This window comes from Gymnogyps californianus, chromosome 5 (genome assembly GCF_018139145.2).
Source record: "Gymnogyps californianus isolate 813 chromosome 5, ASM1813914v2, whole genome shotgun sequence".
In the NCBI taxonomy this organism is placed as follows: domain Eukaryota; kingdom Metazoa; phylum Chordata; class Aves; order Accipitriformes; family Cathartidae; genus Gymnogyps; species Gymnogyps californianus.
The window spans coordinates 28,072,037-28,086,087 of NC_059475.1; the positions used below are offsets into that span (position 1 = coordinate 28,072,037).

General features: G+C 40.9%; 1 protein-coding gene across 6 annotated transcripts in view; it reads left to right on the forward strand.

The window, feature by feature from the left end:
* Positions 1–10,693, forward strand: part of PHF21A (PHD finger protein 21A) — a 134,989-nt gene extending 124,296 nt beyond the window's left edge. For all 6 annotated transcript variants that reach the window (XM_050898116.1, XM_050898115.1, XM_050898119.1 and 3 more), the window contains 4 exons: positions 4,865–5,020; positions 6,653–6,728; positions 7,057–7,160; positions 9,106–10,693. In XM_050898116.1, the coding sequence (XP_050754073.1) occupies positions 4,865–5,020; positions 6,653–6,728; positions 7,057–7,160; positions 9,106–9,360 (591 nt within the window). In that variant the 3' untranslated portion in view covers positions 9,361–10,693. The remainder of the gene's footprint in view (positions 1–4,864; positions 5,021–6,652; positions 6,729–7,056; positions 7,161–9,105) is intronic.
* Positions 10,694–14,051: the final 3,358 nt, after the last annotated feature.

The following is a 14,051-nucleotide window of genomic DNA, read 5'->3' on the forward strand; positions in this document are numbered from 1 at the left end:
CCCATTGCCATCATGAGCTGCAAGGTAGTCTTCTGTTAATATGTGCTCATAAAATTGCTGTATAAGCTTGTGCAGTCACACCCCTTTTTTGTGATTTGGTTTCCCCCATTTATACATTTGGCATGGTGCTTCCTTTTCCCGTCTGAATTTTGAGAACTTAGCAATACTTGTAAAAACCTTTAGCATCCTTGGCTGGAAAAGTGCTATATAATGCTGGAAAAGTACTATATATTTAAATACCAACAGTATGAGTCATGCTGGAGGTGAAGACAAAGAGGAAAATTAGGTCTTTGGTATTTAAGGAGCTTGCAGCTTAATTAGATGTAGAATACAGAATACACTGAAATGCTCATGCCACAGTTTATGACCGGTGCTACCACTGAGAAGAACTGTCCTGCCTGTCACCAGCAGTCTTTTCTCATCCCTTAAATGCCTCTTATGTTGTTCCAGCACAGATATATCTGAGGCCACATTGTGATCTGCATAAGGGAACTGGCATAGCTAAAAATTCTTAGTCTTAGCCAAGATCATGCCCTAATCCAGTTAATTTTATAGACACAGACGTTCTTGTGCCAGCCTCATGCAGGGGACAGAAATGAGTGTCTGGGCATGTAGAGAAGGCAGGATCACTTCTTTTGGCAGTGAGGCCAGTCCATGTCATGTTGAAGAGGGTCTACACTGTTAGCAGATGATGTGAATATAGAAAGGTCTCTTTATTCTAGATAGGACAGAAAATGTTGTCTGTAGTTACAGCCTCCAGCTTTTGGGGACTTAAAAATGAAAACACGACAAGTGCATGCCTAAGTAAAAGGCTATTTCGGAAGTCTCAGTTAAAACAATTGAGCAGTTCCTCAGACAGATATAGAAGAAAACTGCAGTTTTGCCCATCTTTAAAATATTTTTGCATTAATTTGCTGAGAAGGTCTAATTCCTATGGATGTTAGAATGGAAATTTGATATTTAGCACTTGAGTAATCTTTGTCTTTAGCCAGCCTATGAAAATTACAAATCAGGCCAAGCACTTGGCACCAGGCACCATGGCCCAGAATAGCCTTCTTGCCTTTTTCCTGAATTGACATTCTCTGAATGACAGGGATAAATTTTGAAGGGAGGATGAATCAGGAACTTGAGATGGGATTGGTGATAAGGATGGAGGGGTAGAAAGTAGGAGTGGAACCTGGGAAAAGGAAGGAAGTACTGCAGTAGGCAGGACTGAGCAAAACATCTCTTTTTTTTCCCTCTCTCTCTCTTTTTTTTTTTTCCCTTTTTTCTATTTGGCAATTGGCTGTGAACCACTTGATTATGTGCGATTCTCCCTCACGCAGTAGTGGCATATTCACCTGGAAGATAGCAGTTGCCTTTGAAGGTCAATTACTCAGCAGTAAGAATAGTGCAAAAATCTCTATTCTAGTGATGGTTCAAGTCTGTGGTCACAAAATGCCTTTTTATTAGTAAACTTTTTATATCAAAACAACATTTCAATTGAGAGGAGCATTAGAGAACATTCAGATTGCAAAGTCAAGCCCATAAAAGTTAGGAAATGCCAGAATTATTATTGCTTCTGATAACGTAATTCACTTACATCATACATTATGATAATCTTTATTTATATGGTCATGAACAATTCCTGTTGCAGAATTAGTTTTCCCATGTTGTTCCGGTGAAATGTACATATAAGTATAGATATTACATATTCAAACACACAAACTACATATACTTCTGATTTGATACTGTATTATTCAGTTCTATTGCCTAAAGCCAGGCCCTGCTACCCTAGACACTCTATAAAAATAAAGAAAACTGTTAGCTGTCCAAAGCTTTCATTTATTTTCCTGGTCTCATGGTGCAGAGGAAGTAGAGCAAAAAGTGACGTTAAATCACCTTTTGTCTCTTCAGCCTGTAGCATGTGTTAGAGCAGCCTCAGTGAGCTCTGCTGTAGCCTAAGTTGACTGCCTACAGCCTTCACAGAGCTGGTCCAGAAGCTGAGATTAGTGTGGTGCATGTCACAACATCAAATCCAGGACCCCTTTATGCGTATATTTATTAACTGCCCATAAAACCTGGGGCATTTCTTTGGAATCAAACAGTGGCTGGGATTTTGGTAAGGCCGGTTATTAATTCTGGGGAAATGCCCTGAATTTTGCATTACCAAAAATAGGACTGTGGATTTTGTGCATGTGTGTTGTCATCTCAACGCGTTCAGCCACACTGCACACTGACCAGCTGTGTCACTTCAGGTTTTGCAGCGTTCAGTTGAATTTAGGAGGTTCTGGGTCTAAACTGGTAAATGTCTCCCCCTCAAGAAGCAACTGCATGTGTCTCTTGTGTAGGTCTCTTTCTGCAGGGTGTTAGACAAAACAGGTTTGGTTTTCAACACACCAATAATTTTGCACCTGAGCCAGTTACCAAGTGCCATCGTGTAGTCTGTGGCAACCAAAGCATCTTAACACATGTAATTCTCTAGAATGAGAATTTTCTTCTAAAATGTGAGAATTTTCCTCTTAAATTTTTCCTTAGGTTGCAGAGGATTTTGTTTTAGCTTATATGACATCTCCTGCTGCCGTGGTTTAACCCCAGCCGGCAATTAAGCACCACGCAGCCACTTGCTTACTCCCCCCACCCCGTGGGATCGGGGAGAGAATCAGAAAAAAAAAAAGTAAAACTCGTGGGTTGAGATAAAGACGGTTTAATAGGACAGAAAAGGAAGGGATGATAATCATAATAATAATAGAATATACAAAACAAGTGATGCACAATACAATTGCTCACCGCCTGCTGACCAATGCTCAGCCAATCTCCGAGCCACGGTGCCCCCTGGCCAACTCCCCCCAGTTTATATACTGGGTATGACATCATATGGTATGGAATAACCCTTTGGCTCGTTTGGGTCAGCTGTCCTTGCTGTGTCCCCTCCCAGCTTCTTGTGTACTCCCAGCCTCCGCTGGCAGGGCAGTATGAGAAGCTGAAAAGTCCTTGACTTAGTATAAACAGTGCTTAGCAACAACTAAAACATCAGTGTGTTATCAACATTATTCTCATCCTAAACCCAAAACACAGCACTATACCAGCTACTAGGAAGAAAATTAACTTTATTCCAGCCGAAACCAGGACACCTGCCTGCCTTCTTTTCCTTGTACTCACAGAATGCATGACAGAGGAAAAGAAGTTCTTCCCAGCCTGGTTACACAGATCACTTCACAAGAGGCATGAAGTGTCACTCATTTAATTCTTCATTTAACACTGAGGAACTCTTTGGTGTTAAAGGATGAAGTAATACCATAACCCAGCTCTCAATGATCCCTGAGAGTTACAGAACCAAAACATGGCACTGAAAATTCACTAAAGATTGATCGTTTACAAAGCATGACATCAGTGCTAACCTTGGGAATTAAGAGAAGGATAGCCTTCCCTTCGAACAAAGGCCTCATCAGCAATAGCGTGGGGAAGTAGAAACCTGAGCAGATTGCTTGTGTGTCATTCTTCTAATATATTTAATATTTTATCCATAGTAGAGATTAGTGTCATTTTTCTTGCCTGGCAACTTAATGTGTAAGTGCACGGCCAAATCTGCTATCCCTCCAAATTGATAGAACTTATTCACGCACGTGGAAAGACTGTACAGGTCAAAAAGAAACCTTGCAGACATTGATATTTCATACAGGGGGAGGGTATATGCGCAGTTTGACTCAACACACACATCTTAAGATCGCGATCTTGCAGATCTGTTGTGTGTGTGAAACTTTAACCGAAGGCAATGAGAGGTGCATATTTCAGACTCCAGGTGGGGCCTTGAATATGTTGAGTTGCCAGGACAGCCCACAGGCGGTGAGAGGAGAGGTCTGGGGTGCTCCTCTCCTCCTCTGTGGATGCTGAGCCATCTTTCTTTCATGCCTCTTCATTCGAATATCCAAAAAACAAAGAACAAACAGAAACACCACCACTGCTCCAAGCATGAGATGGGAGTAACCAGGAGGAGAGAGAGAGAAGAAAAAGTGACAAAAATCAGACTTACCTTTCTGGGAAGTTAATGGCTGTAGAAAAAAATTCTCTGTGATGGTGATGCAATAGTAACTAAACCTAGTTTTTTTAGGAGACATGGCCAGTAATGTTTTCAATTCTTTCTTTTAAAAAACCTGTAGTTAGAAAATCTCTCTTGGTATTCCTTCATCCTGGCTCTCAGCCTATGTTAGTGATGAAACATAAACCACTCTCTATAGAGAATGAGAAAATTTTGAGTCACAGCTTTTTTGGTGCAACTTGAGGTAACCTAAGTGAAGTAAAAAGAATTGTCTCAGATCATAATTCATTCTGTTCTTTTTCATTTACAAGCACAACACCCTTTCCTTCCAGTTTCATTTTTAAAGGTGACCTAAATATTTGACAGTGTTCTTTTAAGTCACTCAGTTGGAGTTTCTTACATACTATTACTGGCAAGAGACAGCCTCATAAGCATTCCTGAAGTGGAGTTGTGCTTACATCCAGAAATGAGAAGGGTTAAGAAAGTGAGTAGCTCATCACTTAGGCAAAAAAAAAAGGCAGGGTAAAGGGGGAATCTTAAAGAAGAAAGGCTATGGGGTAGCAGTTGTTAAGAGAAGCTATGGTAATAAGTGTTTCCTGTAACATTTTGCCTTGGGAGCACAGAGGGAGTGTTTGGGAGGACAGATGTCAGTGTTTCTGACATCCTGCCCGGTTTTCCTGTTTCACAGCCTAAAAAGGGCTTGACCATTTGGAATCCCCTTAGAAATAGTTTGTGCTGTACACTTCGCATTCAACTAGGATGTAGATGTCAAAGGTCAAAGTTCACTTTTTGCCTTCTCTCTCTCTCTCTTTCTCTCACCCACACCCCTTCCCCTCAATTTTATAGGGCGATATCCATGAGGATTTTTGCAGTGTTTGCAGAAAAAGTGGGCAGTTGCTGATGTGTGACACATGTTCACGTGTTTATCACCTGGACTGTCTGGACCCGCCTCTGAAAACCATTCCCAAGGGCATGTGGATCTGTCCCAAATGTCAAGACCAGGTATTGTTTGACAGACAGGGAGAGTTATATACAACGCACTATAAAGATTTTTCGGTGTTAAAGAAAATAACCAGATCGTGTGGCTTGCTTACATCAAGACAGCCTGACACTGAACAAATCTATTTGATCTGTAATAAGGCTTATGTGAATTTGATTGAATTACCTCTGTTGGAATGCGTGCAAATACAAAACTGTTAGGTCTTGCTCCCAGATTTGGGGTCTTTATTTGTTACCCTTGTGTTTTTACTCTTTTTCTGGGCCAAAGCACGCAAACTTTTGGGAAAGGTTCTCTATGACCCATAGAAATTTTGCTATTCATCTTAAGCTCGTTGTTTCTTCAAAAGTTATTAGTATATTCTTCTGGACAAATAAAAAAAAACATTTGCACAAGCCTACCTCAATAGGTAGAGCAAATAGAAGCCCCTGTTTGCTCATATAAATCAAACATCAGAGAGGTTGTCTTCAGTGATCTCTTCAATAATATCATCCAGCATCAATATACTGAGGATAGGCAAACAGTTTGGTGGTTCTTCCTTCCAGATCCCTCTCTGAAAGTACACAATTGAAGTGAACAGATTATATTTTAATATTTTGTTTATAATTGCATTGAGATTACAAGACAAAGAAGTAAACTATTGTATTCCTAACCTTACATGGAGCTCCAGAAGTTGCAAAGGATTGCTTATAATAGGCAGCTTGAAGCTGTTAGCATTCTGTCTAATGTAGCATGTTGCTTGGTTGCCCATGTGACCATCGGTTAGCCAGATGGTAATGTAAGAAAACAGCCTGACGTCTGATATGCTGTTCAGAAGAGTGAAAATGCAAAACTCAAGTGACTCGGTCAGTAGTTACAAGAGAGGAGGAAGTGTTACCACTTCCCTATTCCTGTTCTTGCCTACTCTCACCTTACCCCTCCTCTGCATATTTCTGTGATAGGTTCCCACAAAATTAGGGGGGGAAAATCTGATTAATTTCATTGTAAAGTGACCAAGTCCTCTATCTTCTGAGATACCCCTCTGATTCACTTATTAAAAATATGTGTCTTTCCTCTCAAAATTTGTTGGGAAGGAATGTGTAGGAAGGGTCTGAAAGACATAAATGGTGCTTACCCTTATAAAGAGGGTTTGACAACTCTATTGATGGTTCTCATAAGAAGGGGAGATAGGACGGTTTTGTGTTTTACTAGCCAGGAAGTGTGATGTTTGAATGTATGGTGTGGAGACTGTTCTGTGCCATGAACACTTTTCTCCCAGAACAACTAAGATCAGCAATTTGTCTGAACCATGAAATAATGTTTTTGTCTCCTGGCAAGTTTGAGTTCAGCTGTATTATCCTTTCATTCCTCTTTTAAGTTGTTCAGTGTCATTAGTAGACTTTATTTGTGGCTATGGAGGGAATTTGAGAAAATGCTGACATTTGTAAGAAACAGGCCTGCTTTGTGGGAGCCACAATACAGTTGTGAATAATTCCCTCTGTTAAATCTCAGAACAGGTCTGTGAAGCTTCATGTTAACAGGGCTGAGGCTAATGATAGCCATAAAAGAAAATCCTCAGTCTTTCCCTCTTTCTCTCCTTTTTGCTTTCTTAGAGGTAGATAGTGTACCAGCTAAATCTCTAAACACTTTTCTTTCAGATGCTAAAGAAGGAAGAAGCAATCCCATGGCCAGGAACTTTAGCAATTGTTCATTCATATATTGCATATAAAGCAGGTAGGAAAATGGAGAACAACACTTTTGTTTCACTTTTAATAATGGAAGATGTTATTTCGGGAATGGGATAGAATGGTACTTCCTTTACAAAAGGAAATTAAAGGGGAAGAACCTTAATCACTAGTGAAGTGAAAATAGCGGTCTAAATACTTGTTAAGCCTTTTGTGATGCTTGTGTATGTAGGTGAAATTTTGGGGGTGATTTAGTGCACAAGTTGTTGAATTGACTTTAAACACAATTACCCTCTTTACATGAAGCAGTTTAGACCCTCTATCCACTGTTGTAACAGGAACGTTTTAAATATTCTGATTCATACTCTGTTTTGCAGCAAAAGAAGAGGAAAAACAGAAACTACTTAAATGGAGTTCAGATTTAAAACAGGAAAGAGAACAACTAGAGCAGAAGGTCAAACAGCTCAGCAATTCTATAACGGTGAGTATTGCCCTCCCAAATAACTCTGCACCTGTGTTCTGGTGCCAGAATGCAGAGAGAAAACTATAGAGTGACTCCATGTACTAGACCTGTCAATTCCACTGAGAATTGAGTGAGCACTTTCCTTTGCTTTTTAGGACTTTGGGGAGCAGGAATGAAATACAGGCAACATATACTTACATTGAGTCACTTATACGTGATCCATGCTGACCATATATTGTAGACATACAGCGACTTATAATATCAGCAGATGACAAACGTGACCCAGAGCATTATTGTCTGTGGGCAGTAGATTAAGTCAAATTCTCCAGTGGCTAACTTAAATAAGAATGGTTGGGCCTCTGTGTGTAATAAGAGTTACAGTCTTGGTGTGCTTTTCAGACCTTCCTAATACAAAAGTGACTGTTTATTCATGACTGACTCTCAGGCTCTTGACATGTTGCTTTGGCAGTCAGCAGCTGGACACTGTGCATGCCTTTGCATAATATTAATTAGATGACGTCATACTTTGAACCAGAAGCTGTAGTTTGCACGTTAGTTTATCGCAGTAATTGGAGCATACATATTAATTTGCTCTGTCCTCTCACCTTAATATGCAAATCAGGCTCTTGAGTTGCCAGTGAAAAGTTTCAGCCCCTCACTTAGTGTAGCCCTAGTCAGTATCACAGAATGAAAAATACTGAAATCTCTTATGTGGCAGCATATGTAAGGCTGAATACGTCAGTACAGACTTTCCTTTTTAAATACAGATGCACTTTCCGGTCTGCCTGTCTTTACCTATTAGAACAAAAGTAAGTGTCCCATGTTTATAGACCCCTAAATGCTGACGACACAAATAAAACGATTGTGAGCAAACAAGTGGTGAGAGGTGCGGGTTAGCAGTTCTGGAGACTGTCATCTTCTGGTTAGCAGTAGCTGGGCATAACCTGAGCAGCACTAGAGCACTAACACTGTTCCTCAGTGATGTACCCAGGCAGATGCAAGCCCTTAACATGAGGGATTGACAGTAGGTAAGGAGAATGGTTTATTTTCTATGATCAAGTCATTGTTTACACTTTCATTGGAACTGTCAAAAAAAGACACATTAGGTCTAAATTTTGTGGTGTTTTTATGATGCCACGAGCTGCGTGTGAAAATAGTAAAGCTGAAACCAACAGTGTCTGGAGATCAGCGTGGATAAAAGGTTTAAAAAATGTAGGAAGGTTGCCATCTTCATGTAAGAGCCTGAATGTTGCAGACATAGCTACCATCTCCTCCTTTTTGAGAGTTTCAAATATAGATATAAGCAGTTTTTCACCCTTGAAACATCATTTGTGGGCTTTTTTTAAAGTTATCTTACCCTGACTCTTAACTGATGAGCTAGCTAGGTTACTACTGCTTCTAAGAGAAAGAAGTGGCCACAAAATAAGATTTTCAAATGAAGAAGGGCTTGTTTTTCTTTTCAAGTGCCCCTTTATTTATTGAGAGGAGGAAGCGATGTTCCTGCTAAAATGCATGTGAAAGCAAAGGCTGTATCCCATTAGTGGCACGCACACACACTGTCAGCAGTCAGCTGCAGTAGGATGCCTGAGTTTGCAGATCTGAGCTAAAGGAATTTCAGCAATGCAATACTAATAGAAAAAATAATAAGAACATATACTTGGAAGTTTCCCTTCAAAAGGAACACAGAAGGATGGAGCTGTGTTCATTTGCAAAAGACCTTGGGATGAAAGGGGGCCATACCAGGTGACAGCTACGTACTGGCAATTTAATTCCTCAGCCTGCAAATATGAATTCTCCTGTGAACACAGCTCTGAGACTCTTTTTCTTCTAGGCTGGGAAAGTGAAATTGTAGCTGCAGTCTTTTCTGTGTATTTATATTCAGATCTGTGAACATCATATTCCTTCTCTTACCTTCTTTCATTCATAAGCTTGAACTTACTACTGCTTTTCTGTTTTGCTGCAGAAATGCATGGAAATGAAGAATACCATCCTTGCAAAACAGAAGGAGATGCACAGCTCCTTGGAGAAGGTAAAACAGCTGATCCGCCTCATCCAAGGCATCGACCTTTCAAAACCCATAAACTCTGAGGTCAATTCAGTAGCCATCTCCAATGGCATGGACTCCACTAACAATACTAATGCTGCCACCTCCACCTTAGCCCCCTCCCCTTCCCAGAGCTGCATGGTGAACTGTAACAAGGGCGATGAGACTAAATAACACAGTGAAGTCAAGAAGGAGCCAAGGGAGGTGGCGGCGAGGAGGAAGAGCAAAATAACGAAACTCTAGAAAAGCAAAACCGGATTTCTTCTGGAAAGTGCAGAATTCTTTAGTTCTTTGGTTCCAGAGAGAGCGTGAAGATGCTTGTGCCAGGCGGCACCGGAGTTTGCCAATTGATCCTTCTTATTCTGTGTGTACATGCAAAGTTTGGATCATGTTACATGAATAGTGCCAGCTGGGGGTTCTTTGCCAGCACCATGCCAAGTGAAATAATATATTTACTCTCTCTATATTTTACACCAGTGTGTGCCTGCAGCAGCCTCCACAGCCACTATAGGTTTGTTTTATTTTTGTTTGGGGTGAGGAGCAGGGATGAGGGAGGAGAGCAGGTTTCAAATCCTTATTTGCAGAACAGTTCGTTTAGCTAGGGGAAAACAAAAACAAGTCCAAAGAGCCTGTAGGCTTTTCCTGTTTCTAAACTCTCAGTACTATTAAACCAAAAAAACAGAAATATAAATTATCAAATCCCAGTGCCCAGAAGGGACAAGTCTATCAAATAAGCAGTATTTACTATTGTTTAGACAGGAGATGTACAAAAGGAAAGGAGATGGACTTTTCACTGAGTAACCAGCACATGTACAGGCTGAGGATCTACTGTCCCAACAGCTGTGGGTTAATCCTATTTCTTCACATCAAACAACAGACATGCTTTGCAGAATTGGTTTGGGTCCTCACACTCATCCAGAAAGCCTATGTTGGGAATGGGAAAATAGAGGGCCAGAATCCAGGGTCAGCTTGGAGCATTGGACGGAGGTGTCCCAAGAGAAAATGTGCATCGATTACTTGAAAATGAGATTCCAACCCTTTTCTATATTTATAAACAACAAAGGTATCCTGAACAAAGTAGCACATGACCCAGATGTGTGAACTGAACAGAGAAATGTCCTTTACTTTCACTTCCTTTCTCTTCTTTTGGTAACAAGAACTAAATAAGGAATAGAAAAGCTGTTTTTCAGGCTGACAGTCTAATTAAAGAGGTAGATGGGACCTTGCATGGTATAGATTAGAAGTAATAGTGTCAGTGAGATACAGTGAGTCTTTGTGAGTCCTTGTGTCATCGTTTTGGGCACTGTTTTTTTATGCAAGGGCAAAATCTTTGTATCTGGGGGAAAAAAACCAACTTTTTTAAATTAAAAAGGAAAATAAAAGATATTGAGGTCTTCCTAGTGTTACTTAAAATAAGATCAAGGTAAGAAACATTGTAAAAAAGAATTACAAAAGTGCTATTTGTTTCCTAAACAAGTGATTTCTATTAAAAAGGTGTCAGAACTGGAGAAAACGCTGTGTACTTAGAATTTTTTAACACAGACTTTGCTTATTTATGATGACATTCTGCTGTGTTTGTGTTTTAAAATCCAATGGGACAGTTTCCATAGATTATACCATACATGCTACTGGCTAAACTCTAAAGAGAATCGAATCCTGCAGTGCTGGATCTCACCCCACCTGGAGGATCTGCCAGGCTTGTCTCTGCTGTTACCATATCTCCCCCATTCTTTCATGTGTTTGTAACCCAGAGAAAAGCAATTGGCAGTGTGTTTGTTTAAGGCTTTTATAGTTTTGTGATACAGACTGATTAGAACTTGAGAATGAAAGACAGTGAGTTGGCTGGACTGAAATCACCTTCTGTTATATCCTCTTGTTTAAGAAGTTCATCTCTTATGTATAATCTTTTCACTCTAGATAGCAAAGCTTGCCTTGTGCTTCTTGTTATTGTGGGGTCTGTCTCAGTTTAGAGTGGTGATTCTGGTCACTTAGGGTTGTGTCCCAGAGATGCCTAGTTTCACTACTGCATATAAACATTTGGGCAAACCCCGTTTCCACTGGAAGTACTGGAGAAACTCCCTTTACTTCCAGTGGGAGCAGAGTTGAGCCACTACACACACAACGTGAGGCAGACTCCCTGGTGTGGTGCCCTTGAGCGCATGCGTTGGGTGGTGAGGCAGACCTGTTCCACTGTTTCTAGCAGAAGATAGAAAAGCTTTGGATTTCAAGGATGCATTTCTGAGCAAGAAGTGGTGAATACGCCAGACACTACATAGCCTGAGAGAGTCTCTCTGCTGCCACAGCCAAGTATGCTTCTGCAGGATTCTTGGAGCTGTTTTCTTCCCTCTCCTTTAGGTTACCCTTCTGCCCTTTAAGGACTTTTATTCCTTCTGTAGGAGTGTGCGCTATTTTCAGCTCTGAGCTCAGAACTGATATCCTGAGTTCTCACATTTGTCTGTAGTTGGGAAAGTGACTCTTACGTGCACTTCTCAGCTGAACCTGTGATAACCTCGACTCTGTCTTTTGATGTTTGAGTTCTGTTCTGGAACTAGCAGAGCTGGAAGGATAAGTTAGCACAAGTGGCAGGGAGACAGCTGGGCAGATGACGTCAAAACTGATCAAACTAAAAATGTCCTTGCATCAACCCAGTTACTAGTGGGGGTCATTACCATAGGGTAGCACTGAGCCAGCAACCCATAGCATTTAAATAAAGGACCATGTATTTCAAGGTATGAAGGGAAAAAACAAACTGAACATGAGCCTTCTTTCTTTAGAATATGAGCCAGCAGCTAACGGCCAGATACTCAGGAGAAACTGCATTTTTGGCCAGGTTGTTCTCTAGTTGGCCACTTGGGTAATTCTTAATGTCATCTTCTGAAGCATGGAGTACGTTCCTGGTAAAAGACAGTCTCTAGGGATAGGTGCGCTGACTGTTCATGGTTCTCATGTTCTTACTTCTGGTGTTATCTTCTGAGCTCTCTTGGAAGCACTGCACTATTTGGGGGTAGCAAGCTATGCCTGAAGACTTGATAGTCCTTCTGTTTTCTTTGGCAATTCAGGAGGGGATCGAAGTGAAATTCACTCGTAGCCGTATTTAAATTTGCACGCAGTTAACCAGCCAGGAGATGTTAAAACAGCTATTACTGCTTTTCTGAGGCATCTGCTTGTCTCCAGAATCCAAGTAGATAAGTATAAACTTTTATGTCCCTTTTGTTACAGCATTTGTGTTCCAGACTGTATAAGGACACCTTTAGTTAATCATTACCTGGCAGAGAAATGATCTTAACTTAGACTTTTTGATGCTGCTAGGTAGTTTTCTCTCTCTCTCACTGATCCTGTTTGGATGCTTTCCCTCCTGGCTCTGCAGCAGTATTAGTCAATAGGCAAGGAGCATTCCCAGGGCTGCACTGACACTGGCAATGATGCTGCTACACAGACACAAGTAAATTGGGGTTATCTCTGCCCAATTAGCAACAATAGGGTGGAAGGGGAATTGACATTTGCTAAATACAGACAAAAATGGTTTTTTTCCTAGCTGCTCTGAGGGGTTCCAATCAAGGGAGAAATTTAAACTCTTTGACAGCTTAAAGCTCAAGCTTGTCTTCTGGGTTTGGATTGGTTTGGGTTTTTCTCATGTAGTATTTGAGATAGAGTGAGTTTGTACTAAAACTTCTGCTCTTTGGGAAGCTGTCATAATGACTGGCGTTTTGTATTTCCAAACCACCATCAAGATATTAACTAATTCTTATGTCATTGCTTGTCATTGGTGGGAAATAAGTGGCTTTCAAATCTCTGTTATAAAGGAGGAGATGAGACCACAGAGGAAGCTCGTATCAGAAACGGTGCTGGCACTCAGCCCGGTGCTAAGGGCTTTAAGAAGTCACCCTGCTCCTTTGCTCAGAAACAGAGTAAGCATTGCAGAAGTAGTTTTTTCCCTTCTCCTTGCAATCTGTTCTTTAAACAGCTGGAAAGGTGTGTTGTGGTCAGAGTGGGAAAGTGAGCCTGTGACCTGGCTAGAAGAATTAGTATTATCATTAGTATTCTCATTATCTTCACTTAGAGCCAGCAGTGCTTTTAGTGCTGTACAAAACGCAGTAAAGGCAATACTTCTAGGGATGATTGGCAGGTAGGGTGAGTAGCATGGATGATTCTTCAAGGACACCATTAGCCAGGAGTTACCATGTTGGTAGGATGAACTAATGGTTTGCATGAGCAAAACAAGGACTTGCTTCTTTGTTGCAAGCAAGTTTCTGTCGGTGGGGATATGAATTAAAAGCTGCTAACCTAGAAATTAAAGAGGTGATAATTTTATGGGCAGATCTGTTGGTTTTGTTGTTGGTAGGAAAAACAATACTGTATTTTATCCTTCCTAGCTGACCAGGCTTAAGAAAGCAAATCTGTATTCCAGCTGTCTAGAAATGTGAACCCTAACTCTGACTTCCTTGGCTTCAAATCATCTTCTTCCCTGTACTGTTGCAGAGACAGCCCTGAAAAGCAGCATGGTCAGCATTCAGGAGGACCAAGAGTGAAATCTCCCTCTTAGCCCCAGTAAGCTGAGGCAGCCCACAATACAGGGAGTAAACTCTGAAATTTGCTTCCCATGTGGATACAGTGGAAAATATTTGTGAATTTGCAGTGCATATGTTCCACTTTTTTTCCCCAGCTGGGTTGCATCCTGTCCTCTTTGCTTCTGAAGCACTAATGATGACTACGTGTTTTTTAATGAAACATGTTTTTAAAATATCATATTCAGGTGTCAAACCAAAATTCACTCTTTTACTGAGGGCCTCTCTCAGTGAGCTGCTCAGATAACGACTGAAATACCGATATTATACTTCCTTGTGGACCGTGCCCCTTTGGGCAGC